This window comes from Nerophis ophidion, linkage group LG10, assembly GCF_033978795.1.
Source record: "Nerophis ophidion isolate RoL-2023_Sa linkage group LG10, RoL_Noph_v1.0, whole genome shotgun sequence".
NCBI lineage: Eukaryota > Metazoa > Chordata > Actinopteri > Syngnathiformes > Syngnathidae > Nerophis > Nerophis ophidion.
In genome coordinates, this window is record NC_084620.1 from 46166197 (window position 1) to 46192050 (window position 25854).

General features: G+C 37.6%; 1 protein-coding gene across 5 annotated transcripts in view; it reads right to left on the reverse strand.

Moving 5' to 3' along the window:
• The window catches only part of ablim2 (actin binding LIM protein family, member 2), a 113541-nt gene that overhangs the window by 29740 nt on the left and 57947 nt on the right, over positions 1–25854 (reverse strand). For 4 of the 5 annotated variants that reach the window (XR_009808539.1, XR_009808540.1, XR_009808541.1 and 1 more), the window contains 6 exons: positions 18138–18225; positions 18006–18064; positions 12086–12163; positions 11871–12017; positions 4466–4583; positions 98–286 (listed from right to left, as the gene is read on the reverse strand). Coding sequence is in view for 1 of the 5 variants with exons in the window: in XM_061913924.1 (XP_061769908.1) it covers positions 98–286; positions 4466–4583; positions 11871–12017; positions 12086–12163; positions 18006–18064; positions 18138–18225 (679 nt within the window). In the remaining 4 variants the exon portion in view is untranslated. The remainder of the gene's footprint in view (positions 1–97; positions 287–4465; positions 4584–11870; positions 12018–12085; positions 12164–18005; positions 18065–18137; positions 18226–25854) is intronic. The other variant, XR_009808542.1, reaches the window with a different exon arrangement.

Sequence of the window (25854 nt, forward strand, 5' to 3'; positions counted from 1 at the left end):
TATAATATTTTAATAAATGGGAAAATAAATATAATTTCGTGCACAACCACTCCAACAAATGGTCCAGTGTCAGCGTGGATAGTCCGTGCAGCGCTACCTCTGAAATAAGGGATGAAGTTGTGCTGCTGCAGCATGGACAGAGTGGTGGGGTTCAGGTGTAACGACATCCCCAAACTACCACATCCCGCGTACTTGGGCCCATCACCAGGACCACCCGGGGGTGGCCCAAGTGTACTGGGTTCAGGGGCCTGGCTGCTGGTTCTACTGCCAAGATAAACCTCTGCTCCTGAATGTCAATAATGAAGTTAAAGAATTCAAATCATGATAATACGAAACACAACACATGAAGATGTAATGTCGATACTACATCATAAGATGCCTGTAATAGGTAATACAGTGGAGTCACCATTTTACAAGAAAAAGTTGTCATTAAGTCAAATCCACAACAATTTTACTATTAAAAATACATAAGTAAAAACGCAGTTTCCATATGAATAGGGAAATTGTGTTAAATGTAAATATAAACGGAATACAATGATTTGCAAATCTTTTCAACTCATATTCAGTTGAATATGCTACAAAGACAACATATTTCATGTTCATTAACTTTAGAATTTGATGCCAGCCACACGTGACAAAGAAGTTGGGAAAGGTGGCAATAAATACTGATAAAGTTGAGGAATGCTCATCAAACACTTATTTGGAACATCCCGCGGGTGTGCAGGCTAATTGGGATCAGGTGGGTGCCATGATTGGGTATAAAAACAGCTTCCCAAAAAATGCTCAGTCTTTCACAAGAAAGGATGGGGCGAGGTACACCCCTTTGTACACAACTGCATGAGCAAATAGTCAAACGGTTTAAGAACAACGTTTCTCAAAGTGCAATTGCAAGAAATTTAGGGATTTCAACATCTACGATCCATAATATCATCAAAAAGTTCAGAGAATCTGGAGAAATTACTCCACGTAAGCAGCATGGCCGGAAACCAACATTGAATGACCGTGACATTTGATCCCTCCGACGGCACTATATCAAAATCCGACATCAATCTCTAAAGGATATCACCACATGGGCTCAGGAACACTTCAGAAAACCACTGTCACTAAATACAGTTCGTCGCTACATCTGTAAGTGCTAATTAAAGCTCTGCTATGCAAAGCGAAAGCCATTTATCAACAACATCCAGAAACGCCGCCGTCTAAGATGGACTGATGCAAAGTGGAAAAGTGTTCTGTGGTCTGAAGAGTCCACATTTCAAATTGTTTTTGGAAATATGTTGAAAGTGTTGGAAACTAAAAAAACTTTTAAAAAAATTGACTTTTTGTGACAGCTCGCTTTGCCAAAAGTAACAGAAAGTGTTAAAAAAAATGTTCAAAAGTAAAAACTTTCTAAGTTAATGATTATTTGCAAAAAAAACCCAAAAGTTTATGAGTTTGAACATCAAATATCTTGTCTTTGTAGTGCATTCAATTGAATATGGGTTGAAAAGGATTTGCAAATCATTGTATTCCGTTTATATCTACATGTAACACAATTTCCCAACTCATATGGAAAAAGGGTTTGTAGATGACGTGAGAATAAAGTCATCATTTTAAAACATATTCGTTTTCAGAAGAAAAAGGAATATAATATCAAAGTCATTTGATGAGGGAAAAAAAATTGCAATCGAATTGATATTACAAGACAAAAGTAGAAATGGAGCGGTTTAGCTCAGTTGGTAGAGTGGCCGTGCCAGCAACTTGAGGGTTGCAGGTTCGATTCCCGCTTCCGCCATCCTAGTCACTGCCGTTGTGTCCTTGGGCAAGACACTTTACCCAGCAGCTCCCAGTGTCACCCACACTGGTTTAAATGTTACTTAGATATTGGGTTTCACTATGTAAAGCGCTTTGGGTCACTAGAGAAAAAGCGCTATATAAAATAATATTCACTTGACTTCAAATGTTACGAGCAAAAAGTCACAATTTGAGATTGAAGGTGTGATTTCATGTCAGGTAAGAAGTGGTGAATGTACAAAAACCCAAAACCAGTGAAGTTGGCACATTTTGTAAATGGTAAATAAAAACTATCACAACGTGCTTTGCGTAGCTTACTGTGGGGTCGTTCTCTCCAGGAAGGCAAACGGACTACTCCGGACAAGGCGTGCAGGTAAGAACATGATTTAATTATCAAGACTCGAAGAGGTACAAAAAACAAAAAACAAGGCGAAAGCACAAGGCGCTGATCGCACTTGGAGCTAAACTAACACTTAGCATAAACTACGGACAAGGAAAACTTACGTTGACTGTGGCATGAACTAAACAAATCTTACGTGGACCAGGCATGAAGCGAAAAATGACGCCAGACCGAGAGTGGCGAGCAACGTGAATAAATAGCTCTTTGATTAGTGCTGGGCTGCAGGTGGACGTGCCGAACACTAATCAGAGGCAGGTGGAAATAGTAAGTAACTAACAAGGGTGCACAAAAAACAGGAACTAACTAACAGAACATAACAAAAACATGATCAGGACCAAGGATCATGACAAAAACAGAATAAAATGATTTGCAAATCCTTTTAAACTTATATTCAATTGAATAGACTGCAAAGACAAGATATTTAATGTTCTGACTGAGAAACTAAATTAAATGGCAGCAGCAGTGTTGCAAAAAAGTTGGCACAGGGGCATTTTTACCACTGTGTAAACAACACTGAGTAAACGTTTGGGAACTGAGGAGACCAATTTTTGAAGATTTTCAGGTGGATTTACAATCCCATTCTTTTTTGATGTACAGCTTAAGTTGTTCAACAGTACGGGGGTCTATATTGTGGTATTTTAGGCTTCATAATGCGCCACACAGTTTCAATGGGAGACGGGTCTGGACTAAAGGCAGGCCAGTCTAGTACCCGCACTCTTTTACTACGATGATATCCTTTACACACTGATGTCACTTTTTGATGCAGTACCGCCTGAGGGATCCAAGGCCTTGCCGCTTACATGCATGTTATTTCTCCAGATTCTCTGAACCTTTTGATATTACGGACCGTATTTGGTGAAATTCCTTGCTATTGTCATGTTCTGTGGTCTGGATTCTGTTTAGTTATGTTCTGTTTGTTTTTGACTCCATTGGTTCCTGTTTTTGCGCAATAGCACCCTTGTTTGTTTTAGTTTCCATGACAACTCATTAGTTTCACTTGCCTCATTTGTTTGAACTCACGCACCTGTTGTTTATCATGTTATTACTATTTAAGCCTGTAGTTGCCAGGTAGTCTGCATGGCGACATTACTCCTGTTACTCTGTTTGTGATCTGTTTATGCCATAGCTCTTGATAACATACTTCATGCTGCTCGTTTCACATCACAGTAGGTGTTGTATTTGGTTTTAGGTCCATAGTATAAGAGTTAGTTTTTGCTTCCATACGTTAAGTTTGTGTGTCCGCCTTGTGCGCGCCTTTTGTTTGTACTTTTCTGAGTAGAGATTAAATCATGTATTCACCTGCAAGCCTTGTCCAGTCCTGTCCGTTTGCACCACAGGAAAACAAACTTCGCAGCAATAGCTAGTTGAGAAATTTTGTTCTTAAATTGTCAATTTGTTCACACATTTGTTCACAAAGTGGGGACCCTCGCCCCATCCTAGTTTGTGAATGACTGAGCATTTCATGGAAGCTGCTTATATACCCAATCATGGCACCCACCTGTTCCCAATTAGCCTGTTCACCGGTGGGGGTTTCCAAATAAGTGTTTGATGAGCATTCTTCAACGTTCTCAGTCTTTTTTGCAACTTGTGCCAGCTTTTTTTAAACATGTTTTTATTTCCGATTTATGCAACTTGCCATTTTCACTGGTTTTGGGGTTTGTATTAGATTCAAATGCAATCATCAAGAATAAGGTAATACCTTTTGGAAGTAATATGTTATGTTATGAGATCCAAATTGCAATACTACGAGAAGAAAAGATTTGAAAAATAATGTCAAAATCCATCCATCCATTTTCTAATGCTTTTCCCTTTCGGGGTCGCGGGAGGTGCTGGAGCCTATCTCAGCTACAATCGGGTGGAAGGCGGGGTACACCCCGGACAAGTCGCCACCTCATCACAGGGCCAACACGGACCACATTCACACTAACATTCACACACTAGGGCCACTTTAGTGTTGCCAATCAAAATTGTATGAGTAAAAGTTGTAAGATTGTGAGGGAAAAGGCATGGTTTTAAGAGCAATAACGAGGACAATGTCATGATTTGAAGGGAATAAAGTTGCAATATTTCGACAATGAAGTCACACTTTTATGAAAATAATGTCATTTTGGATTATCATTTTTAAAAAAGCCATGAGAACAAAATCATAATATTAGGATACTGTAAGTTAGGGCCGTGGTACGATTCGTTGAAATATTTTTACATAATACTACAAGAATAAAAAGGTGATTTGATGAAAAATAAATAATAATTGGTATTGATGAGTGATTGTATATAGTAATAAGGGCCTACCTGCTCTGCTGTTATTCTGGGGGGATCGTGATGGAGTGTAACGTCCATAACCTCCCAAAGAACTGTTCGAACTTGGACTGGACGGTCTCGGCAGACAGGGGGATTTCTCTCCATTGCCCTACAAGAACATCATTTTGAATATTTTACATATATATACATATTGAAATAATACATTTTATTTGTTGAATGTGTTTATGATTTCATTGTATTCGTTTACAGGTTAAATTCCAAAAGTTTGAATATTGTGCAAAAGTTCATTCATGTCAGCAATGCAACATCACATGTAAGACGTGTAAAATGCGCTATAAAGTCATTACAAGCAAGATGAGATACGTCGAGCTTTTGTTTATCGTTTTAATCACCATGGCTTACAGTTTAAAAAAGAAAAAAAACATTTTCGGAGATTATCAATTCGAGGCCAGCTGTAGCCCTGCGTTGACTGTTATGTATGTGTGTGTACATACATACACACATATACATATATATATACATGTACATATACATATACATATACATATACATATATATATATATATATATATATATATATATATATATATATATATATATATATATATATACAGTACAGTCCAAAATTTTGGACACACCTTCTAGTTCAATGCATTTTATTTATTTTCATGACTATTTACATTGTAGATTGCCACTGAAGGCATCAAAACTACGAATGAACACATGTGGAGTTGTGTACCTAACAAAACAAGGTGAAATAACTGAAAACATCTTCTTTAAAATAGCCACCCTTTGTTCTGATTACTGCTTTACACACTCTTGGCATTCTCTCAATGAGCTTTAAGAGGTAGTCACCTGAAATGGTTTTCACTTCACAGCTGTGCTTGAAGCTCATCGAGAGAATGCCCTGAGTGTGCAAAGCAGTAATCGAAGGTTGGTTATTTTAAAGAAGATGTTTTCAGTAAGCTCACCTTTTTTTGTGAGGTACATAACGTCACATGTGTTCATCCATAGTTTTGATGCCTTCAGTGACAATCTACAATGTAAATAGTCATAAAAATAAAGAAAACACATTGAATGAGGAGAAGGTATGTCCAGACTTTTGGCCTATATATATATATATATATATATATATATATATATATATATATATATATATATATATATATATATATATATATATATATATATATATAGGTGTGGGAAAACTCACAAGACTACTTCATCTCTACAGAACTGTTTCATGAGGGGCTCCCTCATGAAAAAAAGAAAAAAGAAAAAAATCTCCTGATGATTGAGGGAACCCCTCATGAAACAGTTCTGTAGAGATGAAGTAGTCTTGTGAGTTTTCCCACACATACACATTGCGCTATATATATATATATATAGATATACATATATATATATATATATATATATATATATATTTAGATTTTGTTTCCTTGAGTTATTGTTGGCTAATGTCAACATTTTGTTTTTTTCTCACTGTGCTTCTTGCTGTTTTCCCTAATTTTTGCTGGTGTTTTTTCAATTTTATCTTTGTAATGTGCCTAGGGCCAATGACAAGCGGGTCACGGGCCACGGATGGCCCCTGTGCTGTACTATGGGCACCCCTGTTGTACAAGCTAACTGTTTAAGCCCACTATTTGTTCATCCTATGGTCACAAATGGGACGCAAGTAAAATGGTTGTTTTACTTCGGCGCCGTAAAATAGTAAAATCAGCCGTTCACCTGGCAGGTTTTCCCTGTGAGATAAAATAGAGGATGAACAGGGAAGTCCTTCTTTAGGTGCCACCTTGGTCCGTCATACATAAATTACTTCCTTTGCACAATGTTTAGTTATGTGTATACAATAAATTAACACACAATCCGTACTTTGGAGCAATGTTCACGGACTCTGGTATTTTGGTCGTGTGAAGAGTTTGATGTTTAAGAATTTTACGATGCTTTACAATAATCATCCTTAAAGCAGCACTGAGTAACTTTTCAACTTTCATAAAATATTTCCATAACTTTTGGGATGATACATGTACTTCAAAACTAGTTGAATGACACCTGTGTCATGGCCTGAGGGAGTCTGTATTGCTTTTACTGGCACTTTTAGAAGGGAGGCAAGAACCATGCCACACACAAAAACTACAAATGCACTGACTTTACTTTACGGCATACGTCCTTCCCCCTTTTCCCCAGTCGATGGGAACGCCTACGTGCAATTATTGCTATCATGGCTGAAGCTCCAAAGAAACAAAAGTTTTGTCAGAGGACACACAAAAAGAAGAAAAACTGAGCCGACCCGAATAAAAAGGACAGTCAGGATCAACATTGCCCCGGATTTCACTCGCTGACGTGAGTTTAAGGATTGAAGAGGGATTTCAGACCGATATTTTTGTATTTTTGTATGTGCCTTGAGCACTTTGGGCACCCCAGCTGCAGAAGCTAACTGTTATGGACACTATAGTCCTAGTACTGCAATATATTTTTCAGCTGAGGCACATTTTTTTCGTTAAAAAAAATGCGGAGGCCCACCACCAGCAGAAATCATTAAAAAACGAAACTCAGTTGACAATAAAAAGTCGTTGTTGGGTATGACTTCAAAGCATGCATCACTATAACTCTTGTCTCAAAGTAGGTGTACTGTCACCACCTGTCACATCACACCCTGACTTAGGACTTTTTTGCTGTTTTCCTGTGTGTAGTGTTTTACTTCTTGTCTTGCGCTCCAGTTTTGGTGGCTTTTTCTCTTTTTTGGTATTTTCCTGTAGCAGTTTCATGTCTTCCTTGACCTGCTTTGTTTTAGCAATCAAGAATATTTCAGTTGTTTGTTATCCTTCTTTGTTGGGACATTGTTGATTGTCATGTTATGTTCGGATGTACTTTGAGGACGCCGTCTTTGCTCCACAGTAAGTCTTTGCTGTCGTCCAGCGTTCTGTTTTTGTGTGTCACGGCGCAGATTCGAACCCATGATTCTCCCGCAGCAAAATCCCACACTCTGGGGTGTGACTGGCTGCATGCCAGGACACGGCCCCGTACGCGCCTCACGCCTCACGCCCACGCTTCGTCGCAGCTGCAAGCTGTCAGCTATCAGCGCACCTGGGAGCAATCAGGAGGACAGCATAACAACCAGTCACTCCTTGGAACCTACGCCGGAACGTCATTAACTCTAGTAGTAAGCATTCACGTCTCTGGCTTCCCTCTCGTTGTCCTCGCCTCTTTGTTCTTCCTGCCCCCTTTTTTGCCTTGTCGACTTATGTCCCTTGTCCTCCTCGCAGTGCCCGTTTTGTCCTGTGTGTTCGAGCGCTGTATCTCGACCTCGACCAGGATTTTGGACTGCCTCCCTCAATCCTCGATCTATCGCCTGGACTCAGACTTTACTGCTTGCCTCCTGCCCTCGACTTCCCTTGTGCCTATCCTCTTGGTCTGATGAAGATTTAATCCATCACGCTTGTACAACATCCTCTTGCATTATTTACGTGGCTAATTTTACTCTTAATGCTGCATCCAACACATAGAGTAGCATACACATCCCACACAATCATCAAAGGTTACAATAAACCTGGTAACCTGATTCCCTTCGTGGTGTCGTCTCCTTCCAACTCTCATGGACATAACATTAATTACTTTTTAGCCAGTTCGGTTTTAGTTTCGTTCTGCCTAGCCTTCCCAAAGCTTCAATGCCTTTTCTTAGAGGCACTTACCTTTTGTTTATTTTTGGCTTTAGCATTAGATACGACAAAAAACCCTTGTCGTCTCACACAACGTGTTCCCGACAGCTACAAAGCAATTAACTGCCAGCTGCCACCTAGTGATATGGAATAGTATTACATGGTTACTCTGCCGAGTTGTAGACAGCACAGACACTCAACAACGGCGCATGATTTGCAGATCATAATTACAGGTTACCAAAAAATTATTTTAACCCAAATAGGTGAAATTACATAATCTCCCTCGGCACACCAAACAGTGGTTGAAAAACACTGAAATAAGGGACGCGAGTCAGCTTACGTCAGCACCGGAAGTCTTAAAATCAGCTGTTCAGCTGTCGGTTTTTCAGTGTTTGATTAAGATGGGATAAACGGGGAAGTCCTTCTTTAGCTGCCGCTTTGTATCATCATATATTCCTACCTTTGCACGTGTCAATAACTACTTTTGAATATATAAATACAAACCCCGTTTCCATATGAGTTGGGAAATGGTGTTAGATGTAAATATAAACGGAATACAATGATTTGCAAATCATTTTCAACCCATATGTAGTTGAATATGCTACAAAGACAACATATTTGATTTTCAAAGTCAAACTGATAAACTTTTTTTTTTTGTGCAAATAATCTAACTTAAGAATTTGATGCCAGCAACACGTGACAAAGAAGTTGGGGAAAGGTGGCAATAAATACTGATAAAGTTGAGAAATTCTCATCAAAGACTTATTTGGAAAATCCCACAGGAGTGCAGGCTAATTGGGGACAGGTGGGTGCCATGATTGGAAAAAAGCAGCTTCCATGAAATGCTAAGTAATTCACAAACAAGGATGGGTCGAGGGTCACCAATTTGTAAGCAAATTGCCAAACAGTTTTAGAACAACATTTTTCAACGAGTTATTGCAAGGAATTTAGGGATTTTACCATCTACGGTCCGTAAAATCATCAAAAGGTTCAGAGAATCTGGAGAAATAACTGCACGTAAGCGATGATATTACGGACCATTGATCCCTCAGGCGGTACTGCATCAAAAACAAACATTAGTGTATAAAGGATATCACCACATTGGCTCAAGAACACTTCATAAAACCACTGTCAGTAACTACAGTTGGTTGCTACATCTGTAAATGCAAGTTAAAACTCTGCTATGCAAAGCAAAACCCATTTATCAACAACACCAAGGAACGCCGCTGGCTTCGCTGGGCCCGAGCTCATCTAAGATGGACTGATGCAAAGTGGAAAGGTGTTTTGTGGTCTCACGAGTCCAAATTTCAAATTATATTTGGAAACTGTGGATGTGGTGTCCTCTGAAACAAAGAGGAAAATAACCATCCGGATTGTTATAGGCGCAAAGTTCAAAAGTCAGCATCTGTGATGGTATGGGGGTGTATTAGTGCCCAAGGCATGGGTAACTTACACATCTGTGAAGGCACCATTAATGCTGAATGGTCCATACAGGTATTGGAGCAACATATGTTGTCATCCAAGCAACGTTATCATGGACGCCCCTGCTTATTTCAGCAAGACAATGCCAAGCCACGTGTTACAACAGCGTGATTTCATAGTAAAAGAGTACAGGTGCTTTCCTGGCCCGCCTGCAGTCCAGACCTGTCTCCCATCGAAAATGTGTGGCGCATTATGAAGCGTAAAATACGACAGCGGAGACCCCGGACTGTTGAACGACTAAAGCTCTACATAAAACAAGAATGGGAAAGAATTCCACTTTCAAAGATTCAACAATTAGTTTCCTCAGTTCCAAAACGTTTATTGAGTGTTGTTAAAAGAAAAATGTGATGTAACACAGTGGTGAACATGCCTTTTCCCAACTACTTTGGCACGTGTTGCAGCCATGAAATTCTAAGTTAATTATTATTTGCAAAAAAAAAAAATTTTGAGTTTGAACATCAAATATCTTGTCTTTGTAGTGCATTTAACTGAATATGGGCTGAAGAGGATTTGCAAATCATTGTATTCTGTTTATATTTACATCTAACACAATTTCCCAACTCATATGGAAACAGGGTGTGTGTGTGTGTGTGTGTGTGTGTGTGTGTGTGTGTGTGTGTATGTATATATATATACAGTGGGGCAAAAAAGTATTTAGTTAGCCACCGATTGTGCAAGTTCTTCCACTTAAAATGATGACAGAGGTCTGTAATTTTCATCATAGGTACATCGTAACTGTGAGAGACAGAATGTGAAAAAAAAATCCAGCAGAGAAACAGCCCTAAAGCATGATGTTTCCACCCCCATGCTTCACAGTAGTATTGGTGTTCTTGGGATGCAACTCAGTATTCTTCTTCCTCCAAACACGACGAGTTGAGTTTATACCAAAATGGATACATGGATGATACAGCAGAGGATTGGGAGAATGTCATGTGGTCAGATGAAACCAAAATAGAACTTTTTGGTATAAACTCAACTCGTCGTGTTTGGAGGAAGAACTGAGTTGCATCTCAAGAACACCACACCTACTGTGAAGCATGGGGGTGGAAACATCATGCTTTGGGGCTGTTTTTCTGCTAAGGGGACAGGACGATTGATCCGTGTTAAGGAAAGAATGAATGGCGCCATGTATCGTGAGATTTTGAGCCAAAACCTCCTTCCATCAGTGAGAGCTTTGAATGGTTGACAAAATACTTATTTTCCACCATAATTTGAAAATAAATTACTTAAAATTCCTACAATGTGAATTCCTGGATTTTTTTTCACATTCTTTCTCACAGTCTCTCACAGTTGAAGTGTACCTATGATGAAAATTACAGACCTCTGTCATCATTTTAAGTGGGAGAACTTGCACAATCGGTGGCTGACTAAATACTTTTTTGCCCCACTGTATATATATATATATATATATATATATATATATATATATATATATATATATATATTAATATATACACATACAAATATATATATATAACCTTATCCCAAAAAACATCTGTTCAGTATTTTTAACATAAAAGTGTTTAATTGTGAGGCATTAAAAGCCCCAAAATGCAACGAGTCCATCAGACCCACAAACAACGGCTGTTTAACAACAATATGAACATTACGTTAATGACTTGTGTCGGCTGTCATGAAATCATCTGCTGGAAAAATAGTCATATTCTTATAAGAAAACATTTGTTTTCTTATTGGAATTACGCCATAATCTTGCCAGGATAAAAACGTACATATATAATTTTGTGAAAAACAACTTGAAATTTGACAAGAGTAGACAAAGGTGCATCAAAAAAAGTATTGAGCAAAACGTCTGAATACTTTTTTTGGGGTATTTTTAATAAGTTTGCTACATTTCAAAAACCATTGTCATTGTGTGTAGAATTTTGAGGACAAAAATTAATGTATTCCATTACAGAAAATTGCCGTGACAGAACATGTGGAAAAAGTGAAGTGCTGTGAAAACTTTGCGGATGCACTGTAAATATGGAGAAGGTGTGGGTTTAAATATAAGCTCTGCTTCTTCTGACTACTTTTCGGACATTCTGCTTATGTAGCCATGTTGTGTTCAGTGAGCCTGGGATAAATACATTATATCATACTATTTTAGGAAACAATGCAATATTACAAGAACAAAACAAGTTTTTCTTTTTAACAAGGATATTATAAGGGAAAAATATTACGGGAGAACATTTTGTAAAAATATACAACTTTCTTCTTATACATTTTCTGACAACAAATCTGTCATTTTATGAGAAGTTGACTATTCTGAAGTGGTAAAAGTGAGCATGTACCTGGCTGTAGTGCGGGCTTTCTTGGGCCGGGTAGCTGACGTAGGGCGAGTATGACAGCATGTCCGGCCGCTCGATGTTGTAGATAGCCTTGATTTTTGGCAGGGCCGCCAGGTCTTTGTAGTCCAGCATCTCCTCTCCTAGCTTAGCCTGGCAATGTCCAAAGAAAAAAACTAAATTAAAGTCGACATACTTTACATTTCAACTTGCCGACTTACATAAATGACCCGATTTGGTGATCCTGATGTGTTGGATGCCGGGACGGACGTGATGCTTTCTGATGAAGTCCTGGTCACCTGAAATCACAAGCGCAGGACTCAATTGTGTCCAGGTCTTGGCAGTGGTTCTCTGGTGATCCAGTCTTTGGTTGCCAGGTGGATTTTTTGGGGGAGCTGCCTGGAGAAAAGCAACCACTCGCCCAAATCTACATCAAGTCTACGTCTTGGTTATGGACCTCGGAGGTAAGGGTGCATGTCCATGAGTACACCTGGAACCAGGACGTTCTAGTTTGCAAATCAAGACCACAGACAAGGAGGGAGTAATCAGTCCTTGCAGACTACCAGGGGGAAATCTTTGGAAAAGGTGGTTGAGTCTAGTCCTGGTAGCAACCCCAAAACATTGTGGACAACATAGGTACGCCTTGGGAGACTTGACAGGTTGCAGAAATCCCAGAAACCAAGGACATGTTCTGTCACTGAAGCTGAGGATACGTTGGAAAACGTTATTAGTTTGAGTAAGGGAGAAAAATAGCTTAAGCGCTTACAATCACAATGAGCTATAGGTTGGTTGATATGCAGGTAACAACATATCAATGGAGTATTGTTAGCAAACAACATATACATGGAGTATTGATAGCAAACAACATACATATGGAGTGTTGTTAGCAAACAACAATAATTGAGTATTGTTGGCATACGACATATAAATGGAGTATTGTAAGCAAACAACATATACATGGAGTAGTGTTAGCAAAAAACAAATCTATTGAGTATTGTTAGCAAACAACATATACATGGAGTGTTGTTAGCAAACAAAATATAAAATGAGTATTTCTAGCAAACAACATAAACATGGAGTATTGTTAGCAAACAACATATACATGGAGTATCTTTAGCAAACAACATATACAAGGAGTACTGTTGCAAACAACATATATATTGAATATTGTTAGCACACAACATATGAATGGAGTATTGTTAGCAAACAAAATATAAAATGAGTATTTCTAGCAAACAACATATACATGGAGTATTGTTAGCAAACAAGATATACATGGAGTATTGTTAGCAAACAACATACATATGGAGTATTGTTAGCAAACAACATAAATTGAGTATTGTTGGCATACGACATATAAATGGAGTATTGTAAGCAAACAACATATACATGGAGTAGTGTTAGCAAACAACATATATATGGAGTATTGTTAGCAAACAACATACATATGGAGTATTGTTAGCAAACAACATAAATTGAGTATTCTTGGCATACGACATATAAATGGAGTAGTGTTAGCAAACAACATATATATTTAGTATCGTTAGCGAACAACATATACAAGGAGTGTTGTTAGCAAACAACATAAATTGAGTATTGTTGGCATACGACATATAAATGGAGTATTGTAAGCAAACAACATATACATGGAGTAGTGTTAGCAAACAACATATACATTTAGTATCGTTAGCAAACAACATATACAAGGAGTACTGTTGCAAACAACATATATATTGAGTATTGTTAGCAAACAACATATAAATGGAGTATTGTTAGCAAACAACATATAAATGGGGTATTGTTAGCAAACAAAATATAAAATGAGTATTTCTAGCAAACAACATAAACATGGAGTATTGTTAGCAAACAACATATACATGGAGTATTGCTAGCAAACAACATAAATTGAGTATTGTTGGCATACGACATATAAATGGCGTATTGTAAGCAAACAACATATACATGGAGTAGTGTTTGCAAACAACATATACATTTAGTATCGTTAGCAAACAACATATCAATGGAGTATCTTTAGCAAACAACATATACAAGGAGTACTGTTGCAAACAACATATATATTGAGTATTGTTAGCACACAACATATGAATGGAGTATTGTTAGCACACAACATATGAATGGAGTATTGTTAGCAAACAAAATATAAAATGAGTATTTCTAGCAAACAACATATACATGGAGTAGTGTTAGCAAACAACATATACATGGAGTATTTTTAGGAAACAACATACATATGGAGTATTGTTAGCAAACAACATAAATTGAGTATTGTTGGCATACGACATATAAATGGAGTATTGTAAGCAAACAACATATACATGGAGTAGTGTTTGCAAACAACATATACATTTAGTATCGTTAGCAAACAACATATCAATGGAGTATCTTTAGCAAACAACATATACAAGGAGTACTGTTGCAAACAACATATATATTGAGTATTGTTAGCACACAACATATGAATGGAGTATTGTTAGCAAACAAAATATAAAATGAGTATTTCCAGCAAACAACATGTACATGGAGTAGTGTTAGCAAACAACATATATATGGAGTATTGTTAGGAAACAACATACATATGGAGTATTGTTAGCAAACAACATAAATTGAGTATTGTTGGCATACGACATATAAATGGAGTATTGTAAGCAAACAACATATACATGGAGTAGTGTTAGCAAACAACATATATATTTAGTATCGTTAGCAAACAACATATACAAGGAGTACTGTTGCAAACAACATATATATTGAGTATTGTTAGCAAACAAAATATAAAATGAGTATTTCTAGCAAACAACATATACATGGAGTAGTGTTAGCAAACAACATATACATGGAGTATTGTTAGGAAACAACATACATATGGAGTATTGTTAGCAAACAACATAAATTGAGTATTGTTGGCATACGACATATAAATGGAGTATTGTAAGCAAACAACATATACATGGAGTAGTGTTTGCAAACAACATATACATTTAGTATCGTTAGCAAACAACATATCAATGGAGTATCTTTAGCAAACAACATATACAAGGAGTACTGTTGCAAACAACATATATATTGAGTATTGTTAGCACACAACATATGAATGGAGTATTGTTAGCAAACAAAATATAAAATGAGTATTTCCAGCAAACAACATGTACATGGAGTAGTGTTAGCAAACAACATATATATGGAGTATTGTTAGGAAACAACATACATATGGAGTATTGTTAGCAAACAACACAAATTGAGTATTGTTGGCATACGACATATAAATGGAGTATTGTAAGCAAACAACATATACAGGGAGTAGTGTTAGCAAACAACATATATATTTAGTATCGTTAGCAAACAACATATACAAGGAGTACTGTTGCAAACAACATATATATTGAGTATTGTTAGCAAACAACATCTAAATGGAGTATTGTTAGCAAACAAAATATAAAATGAGTATTTCTAGCAAACAACATATACATGGAGTATTGTTAGCAAACAACATACATATGGAGTGTTGTTAGCAAACAACATAAATTGAGTATTGTTGGCATACGACATATAAATGGAGTATTGTTAGCAAACAACATCCACATGGAGTAGTGTGAGCAAACATCATATACATTTCATATCGTTAGCAAACAACATATCAATGGATTATCTTTAGCAAACAACATATACAAGGAGTACTGTTGCAAACAACATATATATTGAGTATTGTTAGCAAACAACATATAAATGGAGTATTGTTAGCAAACAAAATATATACATGGAGTATTGTTAGCAAACAAAATATGAAATGAGTATTTCTAGCAAACAACATATAGATGGAGTATTGTTAACAAACAACATATGCATGGAGTATTGTTAGCAAACAACATATAAATGGAGTATTGTTTGCAGTTTTTACAAATACCGTTTCCATGTGAGTTGGGAAATTGTGTTAGATGTAAATATAAATGGAATACATCCATCCATTTCCATCCATTTCCTACCGCTTATTCCCTTTTGGGGTCGCTGGCGCCTATCTCAGCTCCAATCGGGCGGAAGGCGGGGTACACCCTGGACAAGTCGTCACCTCATCACAGGGCCAACACAGATAGACAGACAACATTCACACTCACGTTCACACACTAGGGCCAATTTAGTGTTGTCAATCAACCTATCCCCAGGTGCATGTCTTTGGAGGTGGGAGGAAACCGGAGTACCCGGAGGGAACCCACGCATTCACGGGGAGAACATGCAAACTCCACACAGAAAGATCCCGAGCCTGGATTTGAACCCAGGACTGCAGGACCTTCGTATTGTGAGGCAGACGCACTAACCCCTCTTCCACCGTGAAGCCCCAATGATTTGCAAATCATTATCAACCCATATTCAGTTGAATATGCTACAAAGACAACATATTTGATGTTAAAACTGAAAAACATTTTTTTGTGCAAATAATCATTAACTTTAGAATTTGATGCCAGCAACACGTGACAAAGTAGTTGGGAAAGGTGGCAATAAATACTTATAAAGTTGAGTAATGCTCATCAAACACTTATTTGGAACATTCCACAGGAGTGCAGGCTAATTGGGAACAGGTGGGTGACATGATTGGGTATAAAAACAGCTTCCCAAAAAATGCTCAGTGTTTCACAAGAAAGGATGGGGCGAGGTACACCCCTTTGTCCACAACTGCGTGAGCAAATAGTCAGTTTAACAACGTTTCTCAAAGTGCAATTGCAAGAAATTTAGGGATTTCAACATCTACGGTCCATAATATCATCAAAAGGTTCAGAGAATCTGGAGAAATCACTCCAAGTAAGCGGCATGGCTGGAAACCAACATTGAATGACCGTGACGTTCGATCCCTCAGATGGCATTGTATTAAAAACCGACATCAATCTCTAAAGGATATCACCACATGGGCTCAGGAACACTTCAGAAAACCACTGTCACTAAGTACAGTTTGTCGCTACATCTGTAAGTGCAAGTTAAAGCTCTACTATGCAAAGCGAAAGCCATTTATCAAAAACATTCAGGAACGTCGCCGGCTTCTCTGTGCCCGAGATCATCTAAGATGGACTGATGCAAAGTGGAAAAGTGTTCTGTGGTCTGTCGAGTCCACATTTCAAATTGTTTTTGGAAATATTCGACAACGTGTCATTCGGACCAAAGGGGAAGTGAACCATCCAGACTGTTATCGACGCAAAGTTCAAAAGCCAGCACCTGTGATGGTATGGGGGTGCATTAGTACCCAAGGCATGGGTAACTTACATATCTGTGAAGGCACCATTAATGCTGAAAGGTACATACAGGTTTTGGAACAACATATGCTGCCATCTAAGCACCGTCTTTTTCATGGACACCCCTGTTTATTTCAGCAAGACAATACCAAGCCACATTCAGCACATTTGACAACAGCGTGGCTTTGTAAAAAAAGAGTGTGGGTACTTTCCTGGCCCACCTGCAGTCCAGAGTTGTCTCCCATTGAAAATGTGTGGCGCATTATGAAGCGTAGAGTACGACAGCGGAGATCCCGGACTGTTGAATGACTGAAGCTCGACATAAAACAAGAATGGGAAAGAATTCCACTTTCAAAGCTTCAACAATTAGTGTCCTCAGTTCCCAAATGTTTATTGAGCGTTGTTAAAAGAAAAGGTGATGTAACTCAGTGGTTAACATGCCCTTTCCCAACTACTTGGGCAAGTGTTGCAGCCATAAAATTATAAGTTAATTTTTATTTGCACAAATAAAATAGCGTTTATGAGTTTGAACATCAAATATCTTGTCTTTGTAGTGCATTCGATTGAATATGGGTTGGAAAGGATTTGCAAATCATTGTATTCCGTTTATATTTACATCCAACACAACTTCCAAACTCATATGGAAACGGGGTTTGTAGAATACTTTATGGGCAGAATAGATGACTACCCATTCCCTGCATTGTTAGCCGCCTCCTGCTCGCTGTTTTTCACTATTTAGAACTATTTAGAATTTCTCTGTTCTGTGCGTTCTAAATAAAGACATGCACGGTCTTGGTAGGGATTATGGACTCTGCCAAGAATAACTTTAGTTCTGGCGCATCAAGGGGTTTTGGGGTAAACAACTGTCCCATACAAGGTCAACAATTGTAGTACGGTCCCTTACCTTGCTCTTCTCTTCCTGCTTGGCTGCTTGCCTACAAGGAGGGTGCCAGATGCAGGAACCTAAAGAAGATGATGAAATAGAGTTAAAGGTTGACAGTTTGACCTTGGAACAGACTATAATTGTTCCTACTACCTTGGAGGTACATCTCTTCTCCTTCTGCAAACATCTGCTCACAGCGAGCACAGCGGGCACACGACGGATGGTAATGCTTCTCTCCGGCCTGAAGGGACGTAAAACATACGAAATACATTCATTTTTTTTCATGATGACAACCATAGAACAGGAAACTGTCAGGACTTTGACTTGGATTAGTTTTGCTTCTTCGATGCAGAGGGAATTTGGAACGAGCCAGGCGTGAATGTGAGTACATGATTAATTTTATTAATACACTAAATACAAAAAAAGGAAAACAAAGGGCGCGCTCAGTGAAGGATAATAACCTAGACTAAACTCCTAACAAAACAGCACGATGGCGTGACTATATACATATAAACAAAAGATACTATCAAAGGTACAAAACAAACCAAAAACTTGCACAGAGGCATAAATACAAACAAGATCTTACGTGGCGTGGTCAAAACAATCATCAGCTTGGCAAGGCAGGTGCGTGGTCATAGTAAGTAGCATGTAGCACTAGCATGTAGCAAGTATTACAGCATAAGCAAAGTTCCCAGGCCGAGGAACAGAAAACAAATGACTTAAATAGTGACTATGATGATGAGAAACAGGTGTGTGGCTGAGGACAGGGGCGTGACTTGGAGACCAGGTGGAAACTAATGAGTAACTATGGAAACAAACAAAACCAGGAAGTGCAAAACGGGAAACAAGAGTCCAAAAACAAAACATAAACACGATCAAACGAAACGTATACATTCTCTGCAAGACTTCAGCTCACTTATTCCGCACCTAAACCATACACTTTGGTCCTGATCTATGCATGTCAATTAAATGGTGGACACATAATAATATTTAGTTTAGGATTTTATTATTTGTTTTATTCTTTTTCATCATAAGCCTACCTTGACTGCACATCGATGGTAATAGCGTTCATCCTCTGTGCAATCACTGCGCCCAGGAAAGGTAGGTAGGTACTATAGGTCTTTATTGTCATTGCACAGGTACAACAAAACGTTGTTTCCAGCACAAACCCGTTGAAGATTAGAAAAACAAACAGTGTACAGGGTTACAGAACAGGAACGCTGATTTGTTCGCCCCGTAAAAGATGGGAAAAAGGTAAACGCTGGGGGAGGATGAGTAGAAAATACAATATGAGGGAACCCAGTCTAGAGTGGGAAAAAAAAAACCAATAGCCAAGCACATATACTTATTACAACATACATCTCGAGACTTGCAATAGAGAGGGGGGGAGTGGGGGCTACGCTGGCAGGCTGCAGATCTTCAGGCCATCACCCTTAAGGGATTCGCGTCAAAGAAGTCCCGGTAACGGTTAAAATGACCAAAAGACTGTAAACCAGGGGTCACCAACCTTTTTAAAACCCAGAGCTACTTCTTGGGTACTGATTAAGGTGAAGGGCTACCAGTTTGATACACTCTTAAATAAATTGCCAGAAATAGCCAATTTGCTCAATTTACCCTTAATAAATAAATCTTTATATATAAAAAAATTGGTATTTCTGTCTGTCATTCCGTCGTACATTTTTTTTTCCTTTTACCGAAAGTTTTTTGTAGAGAATAAATGATGAAAATAACACTTAATTGAACGATTTAAAAGAAGAGAAAACACGAAAAAAATTCTAATTAAAATTTGAAACATAGTTTACCTTCAATTTCGACTCTTTAAAATTCAAAATTCAACCCAAAAAAATGAAGAGGAAAAACTAGCTAATTCGAATCATTTTGAAAAATTAAAAAAAGAATTTATGGAACATCATTAGTAATTTTTCCTGATTAAGATTCAATTTAGAATTTTGATGACATGTTTTAAATAGGTTGAAATCCAATCTGCTCTTTGTTAGAATGTATAACAAATTGGACCAAGCTATATTTCTAACAAAGACTAATCATTATTTCTCCTAGATTTTTCAGAACAAAAATTTAAAAATAAATTCAAAAGACTTTGAAATAAAATTTTAATTTGATTCTACAGATTTTCTAGACTTGCCAGAATAATTTTTGGGAATTTTAATCCTAATAAATTTGAAGAAATATTTCAGAAATATTCTTCGTCAAAAAAACAGAAGCTAAAATGAAGAATTAAATGAAAATGTATTTATTATTCTTTACAATAAAAAAATAAATACTTGAACATCGATTTAAATTGTCAGGAAAGAAGAGGAAGGAGCTTAAAAGGTAAAAAGGTTTAAAAATGTGTTTAAAAATCCTAAAATCATTTTTAAGGTTGTATTTTTTCTCAAAAATTGTCTTTCTGAAAGTTATAAGAAGCAAAGTAAAAAAAATAAATGAATTCAATTAAACAAGTGAAGACCAAGTCTTTAAAGGGGAACATTATCACCACACCAATACGAGCGTCAATATATACGTTGATGTTGCAGAAAAAAGACCATGTATTTTTTTTACCGATTTCCGAACTCTAAATGGGTGAATTTTGGCAAATTAAACGCCTTTCTGTTTATCGGTCTTTTAGCGATGACGTCAGAACTTGACGTCACCGAGGTAACACAACCGCCATATTCATTTTCACATTACAAACAACGCGTCTCAGCTCTGTTATTTTCCGTTTTTTCGACTATTTTTTGGAACCTTGGAGACATCATGTCTCGTCGGTGTGTTGTCAGAGGATGTAACAAAACTAACAGGGAGGGATTCAAGTTGCACCACTGGCAAGAAATCTGCCGCCAGACCTCCATTGAATGTCCCAGAGTGTCTGCACATTTGACCAGTGATGCTAAGACAGACATGGCACAGAGATGTATGGATAACCTGCAGATGCATTTGCAACGATTAAGTCAACGAAATCACAAAGGTGAGTTTTGTTGATGTTGTTGACTTATGTGCTAATCAGACATATTTGGTCACGGCATGACTGCCAGCTAAATGATGCTAACATGCTATGCTAATCGATGCTAACATGCTATTTACGCTAGCTGTATGTACATTTGAAACTAGATACCCACATTTAATGCGAAACAAACACTTACCAATCGACGGATTTAAGTTGCCCCAGTGTTACAAGATGCGAAAATCCTGATCGTTTGGTCTGCACATTTTACCGGCGATGCTAATAAGGCAGCCATGCTATGGGCGACTTCATTAGGTACACCCACGCTATGGCCGAATAGCGTCAATAGCTATTCGCTCATTAGCTTCAATTTCTTCTTCAATTGCGTTTTCGCTATCCGCCTCCATACTCCGACCATCTGTTTCAATACATGCGTAACCTGTTGAATCGCTTAAGCCGCTGAAATCCGAGTCTGAATCCGAGCTAATGTCGCTATATCTTGCTGTGGTAACCGCCATGTTGTTTGTATTGGCAGCCATGTATGACGTCACAGGGAAATGGATAGTGGTTTCGAAGATAGCGAAAATAAGGCACTTTAAAGCTTTATGTAGGGATATTCCGGGACCGGTAAAATTTTGAAAAAAAAAATAAATAAATACAACAAGCCACTGGGAACTGATTTTTATTGTTTTTAACCCTTTTGAAATTGTGATAATGTTCCCCTTTAAAATATTTTCTTGGATTTTAAAATTATTTTTGAAAATCCAAGCTTGCTAGTAAATAAATAAAATAAAATAAAAATAGAGGCAGCTCACTGGTAAGTGCTGCTATTTGAGCTATTTTTAGAACAGGCCAGCGGGCTACTCATCTGGTCCTTACGGGCTACCTGGTGCCTGCGGGCACCAAGTTGGTGACCCCTGCTGTAAACATTATCAGGAGTCTTCTTCTTACATGCGGTATTTACTTTCTGTTCAGTGCCAGGCAAAGCTTTAGAATAAACCCGAGGCAGTAATAACCTTAATTCTGTAGCCCAAAAATGCACCCACTTTCTTTTCCTTCTTTTTCGGGGCACTTAAACGCGCATTACCACCAAAGGCTCTGCTCGGCGCACAGAAGATCAAATTCCATCTTAACTCCACACAAAAGAAACATCACAATTTATTCTGTATGATTTTGATAGATAGATAGATAGATAGATAGATAGATAGATAGATAGATAGATAGATAGATAGTACTTTATTGATTCCTTCATGAGATTTTTGGAACGCAACTGTGAGTGAGAGGTGACAAAAAGCTCCCACAACAGATAATGATCACCAAAACTGTTTAATTAGTCTAACATCTGTCAAGACGCTTTAAGGACAGGAATTCCATCGGCCACTTTATGAGCAAAACCATTTATATTTAGCCGTCACCACACTAAAATTAAAAACAAAAACGTATATCTAGCAAAACTATTCATTGTCTGCCGTACAAATCAGGCTTAAACCAACTCTGTGTTATCGGTCATATCAAGAACAGCACCAACGCATTCATCCACTGATGCGTTTATGGCCACACAAAAAAGTCTGATCAAGAACAGCACCAACGCATTCATCCACTGATGCGTTTATGGCCACACAAAAAAGTCTGACAATTCCAACACCACACAAAGTGTAAATTCCAGGTCATTAAGTCCTCAATCGGATGTGTGCTTATTTTACTGTGGTTTATTAAGAATGTTAATTTCTGAATATTAGTCATGAAATGTTGTGATTAAATAACAGAAAAGTTTATACAAAATATGTATTTTACAGACAGAAAGTTATAGGACTGTACACGTTACCCCATGCTTACATCTCATTGTGCAACATGTGAATGTTTGTCTAAAAGGGCTACAAACATACAATACCGTGAATAACAAGATTGTTTTGTTGTTGTTATATTCAATGTACTGTAAGTGGGCCAAATCATCTACCATATTTTGCGGACTATGAGGTGCACTTAAAAAAAATTTCCCCTTCAAAACTCGTGCTTCTAATGTAAGAAATAATTTTGGTTTTGTTAGCCAACCTCAAAAATATTTTATTTGGTACATTGTGTAATAATAATTGTGACCAGTAGATGGCAGTCAAACATAAGAGATACATGTAGACTGCAATATGGTGGCAGTCACACACAAGACATACGTGTAGACTGCAATATGAATCAAGTAAACAACACCAACATTTTATATGTTCCATTGAAAATATAGAACATTACACACAGCGCTCAAAAATCTATCAAAATGTTTTAGTATGACTTTGGTAAGCTATGAAGCCGCACCGCTTGAGGGATTGTACTGTGCTTAATGTACAGTATAATGTATAATGTATATTATCACTAATAATAAGTGCACTTTCCTTGGTAGAAAAAAAAAGACAACTTTTTGCTTGATATGTTGAAAAATATTCCTAAATTAAGTAAATGCTAGTGCCATTATCTTTACTTACACTAAAAACTAATTTATTGTTCTTAATGGAAATTCAACAAGGCAACCGCTTGTTATTCTTGGGGTCTCCTAGCCGCTCAGGCAAATCATATGGTCTAAAAATGCATTTTTCCATCGACAACATGACATCATCGCGGCAAGCGCGTGCTCTTTCAGTCAATTAGTGCGGCCCAAATTTTTTTCATTGTAATTTTTAAGAATTTACCTGAATGTGCATGAACTATTTCTGTTCAAAATTGTTAAAAATGTTACATGTTAAATGTTTAAATATTAACCATCAGTTTACTGTGCTGCGCCAACTGTACTACAATATGAGTACCGTATTTTTCTGATTATAAATCGCAGTTTTTTTCATAGTTTGGCCGGGGGTGCGACATATACTCCGGAGCGCCTTATGTGTGAAATTATTTACACATTACCGTAAAATATTAAATAATATAATTTATCTCATTTGCGGAAGAGACGAAGAAAATATCAGCAATCGTCACACACACGTCAACCAATAATAATTCGGCGGGGGAGGGTCATGGCAGAAGTGCATTGTGGGTCATGGAATGCTAACTGCTATAGGCTATATGCTACTGCCGTAGTTATTAAGATGGATATTTTCAACGTTGGCGGTAACTTATAAAAACTGAGAAGGGCTGAACAAAAATGGCACCGAAAAGGAAATCATGTACTACAGATTACAAGCTGGACGTAGTGAAATATGTAGCAGAAAACGACAAGAGGAAGCGGCACAGAGTTGTTTAGAAGCGACATTGAGGAAGAAGATTTCATTGGATTTATCGATTAGGAGTGACAGATTGTTTGGTAAATGTATAGCATGTTCTATATGTTATAGTTATTTGAATGACTCTTACCATAATATGTTACGTTAACATACCAGGCACCTTCTCAGTTGGTTATTTATGCGTCATGTAACGTACACTTATTCAGCCTGTTGTACACTATTCTTTATTTATTTTGAATTGCCTTTCAAATGTCTATTCTTGATGTTGGATTTTATCAAATAAATTTCCCCCAAAATTGCGACTTATACTCCAGTTCGACGTATAAATGTTTTTTTCCTTCTTCATTATGCATTTTCGGCCGGTGCGACATATAATCCGAAAAATACAGTATGTGTTTTCTATTGTTTCATTGAAAATAAAACAGCAAAGTCCATTTGGCTGTCATCCGTTTTAATTATGAGACACATTTGTGTCAAAGTCATGATTTTTTTTTCATGCTTGAAATAAGAAATTACTACTTTAAAAAAAGTAGTTTTATACTAATGAATGTTGATGACAGAGCTTTGCAACAGTTGATATTCTAGTCTCAAGCATGTTTTACTCAATATAGGTCATCAAACAAGTTTCTCTCACTACTTGCCTAGTTTCTCTTGTTATATTCTTATTTTACTGTTATGTTTTTATTCCCATTGTTGCTTTTTATTTTTATTCTTATTGTAATACTTTTCTATTTTGTTTCCATTTATACCCCCATTATTTACTTTTTAAATCTCAACTATGTACACTGCTGCTGGAATTTTAATTTTCCTGAAAGAACTCTCCTGAAGGAATCAATAAAGTACTATCTCTCTCTCTCTCTCTCTCTCTCTCTCTCTCTCTCTATCTATCTATCTATCAAATCTCAGCAACAAGCTGTAATATATTACTGAGATCATTTAGGACCAAAACCCTTAAAAAGGAACATTATCACCAAACCTATGTAAGCGTCAATATATACCTTGATGTTGCAGAAAAAAGACCATGTATTTTTTTAACCGATTTCCGAACTCTAAATGGGTGAATTTTGGCAAATTAAACGCCTTTCTGTTTATCGGTCTTTTAGCGATGACATCAGAGCGTGACGTCACCGAGGTAACACAACCGCCATATTCATTTTCACATTACAAACACCGGGTCTCAGCTCTGTTATTTTCTGTTTTTTCGACTATTTTTTGTAACCTTGGAGACATCATGTCTCGTCGGTGTGTTGTCGGGGGGTGTAACAACACTAACAGGGAGGGATTCAAGTTGCACTACTGGCAAGAAATCTGCCGCCAGACCCCCATTGAATGTACCAGAGTGTCTTCACATTTGACCGGCAATGCTAAGGCAGACATGGCAAAGAGATGTATGGATAACCTGCAGATGCATTTGCAACGATTAAGTCAACGAAATCACAAAGGTGAGTTTTGTTGATGTTGTTGACTTATGTGCTAATCAGACATATTTGGTCACGGCATGACTGCCAGCTAAATGATGCTAACATGCTATGCTAATCGATGCTAACATGCTATTTACGCTAGCTGTATGTACATTTGAAACTAGATACCCACATTTAATGCGAAACAAACACTTACCAATCGACGGATTTAAGTTGCCCCAGTGTCACAAGATGCGAAAATCCTGATCGTTTGGTCTGCACATTTTACCGGCGATGCTAATAAGGCAGCCATGCTATGGGCGACT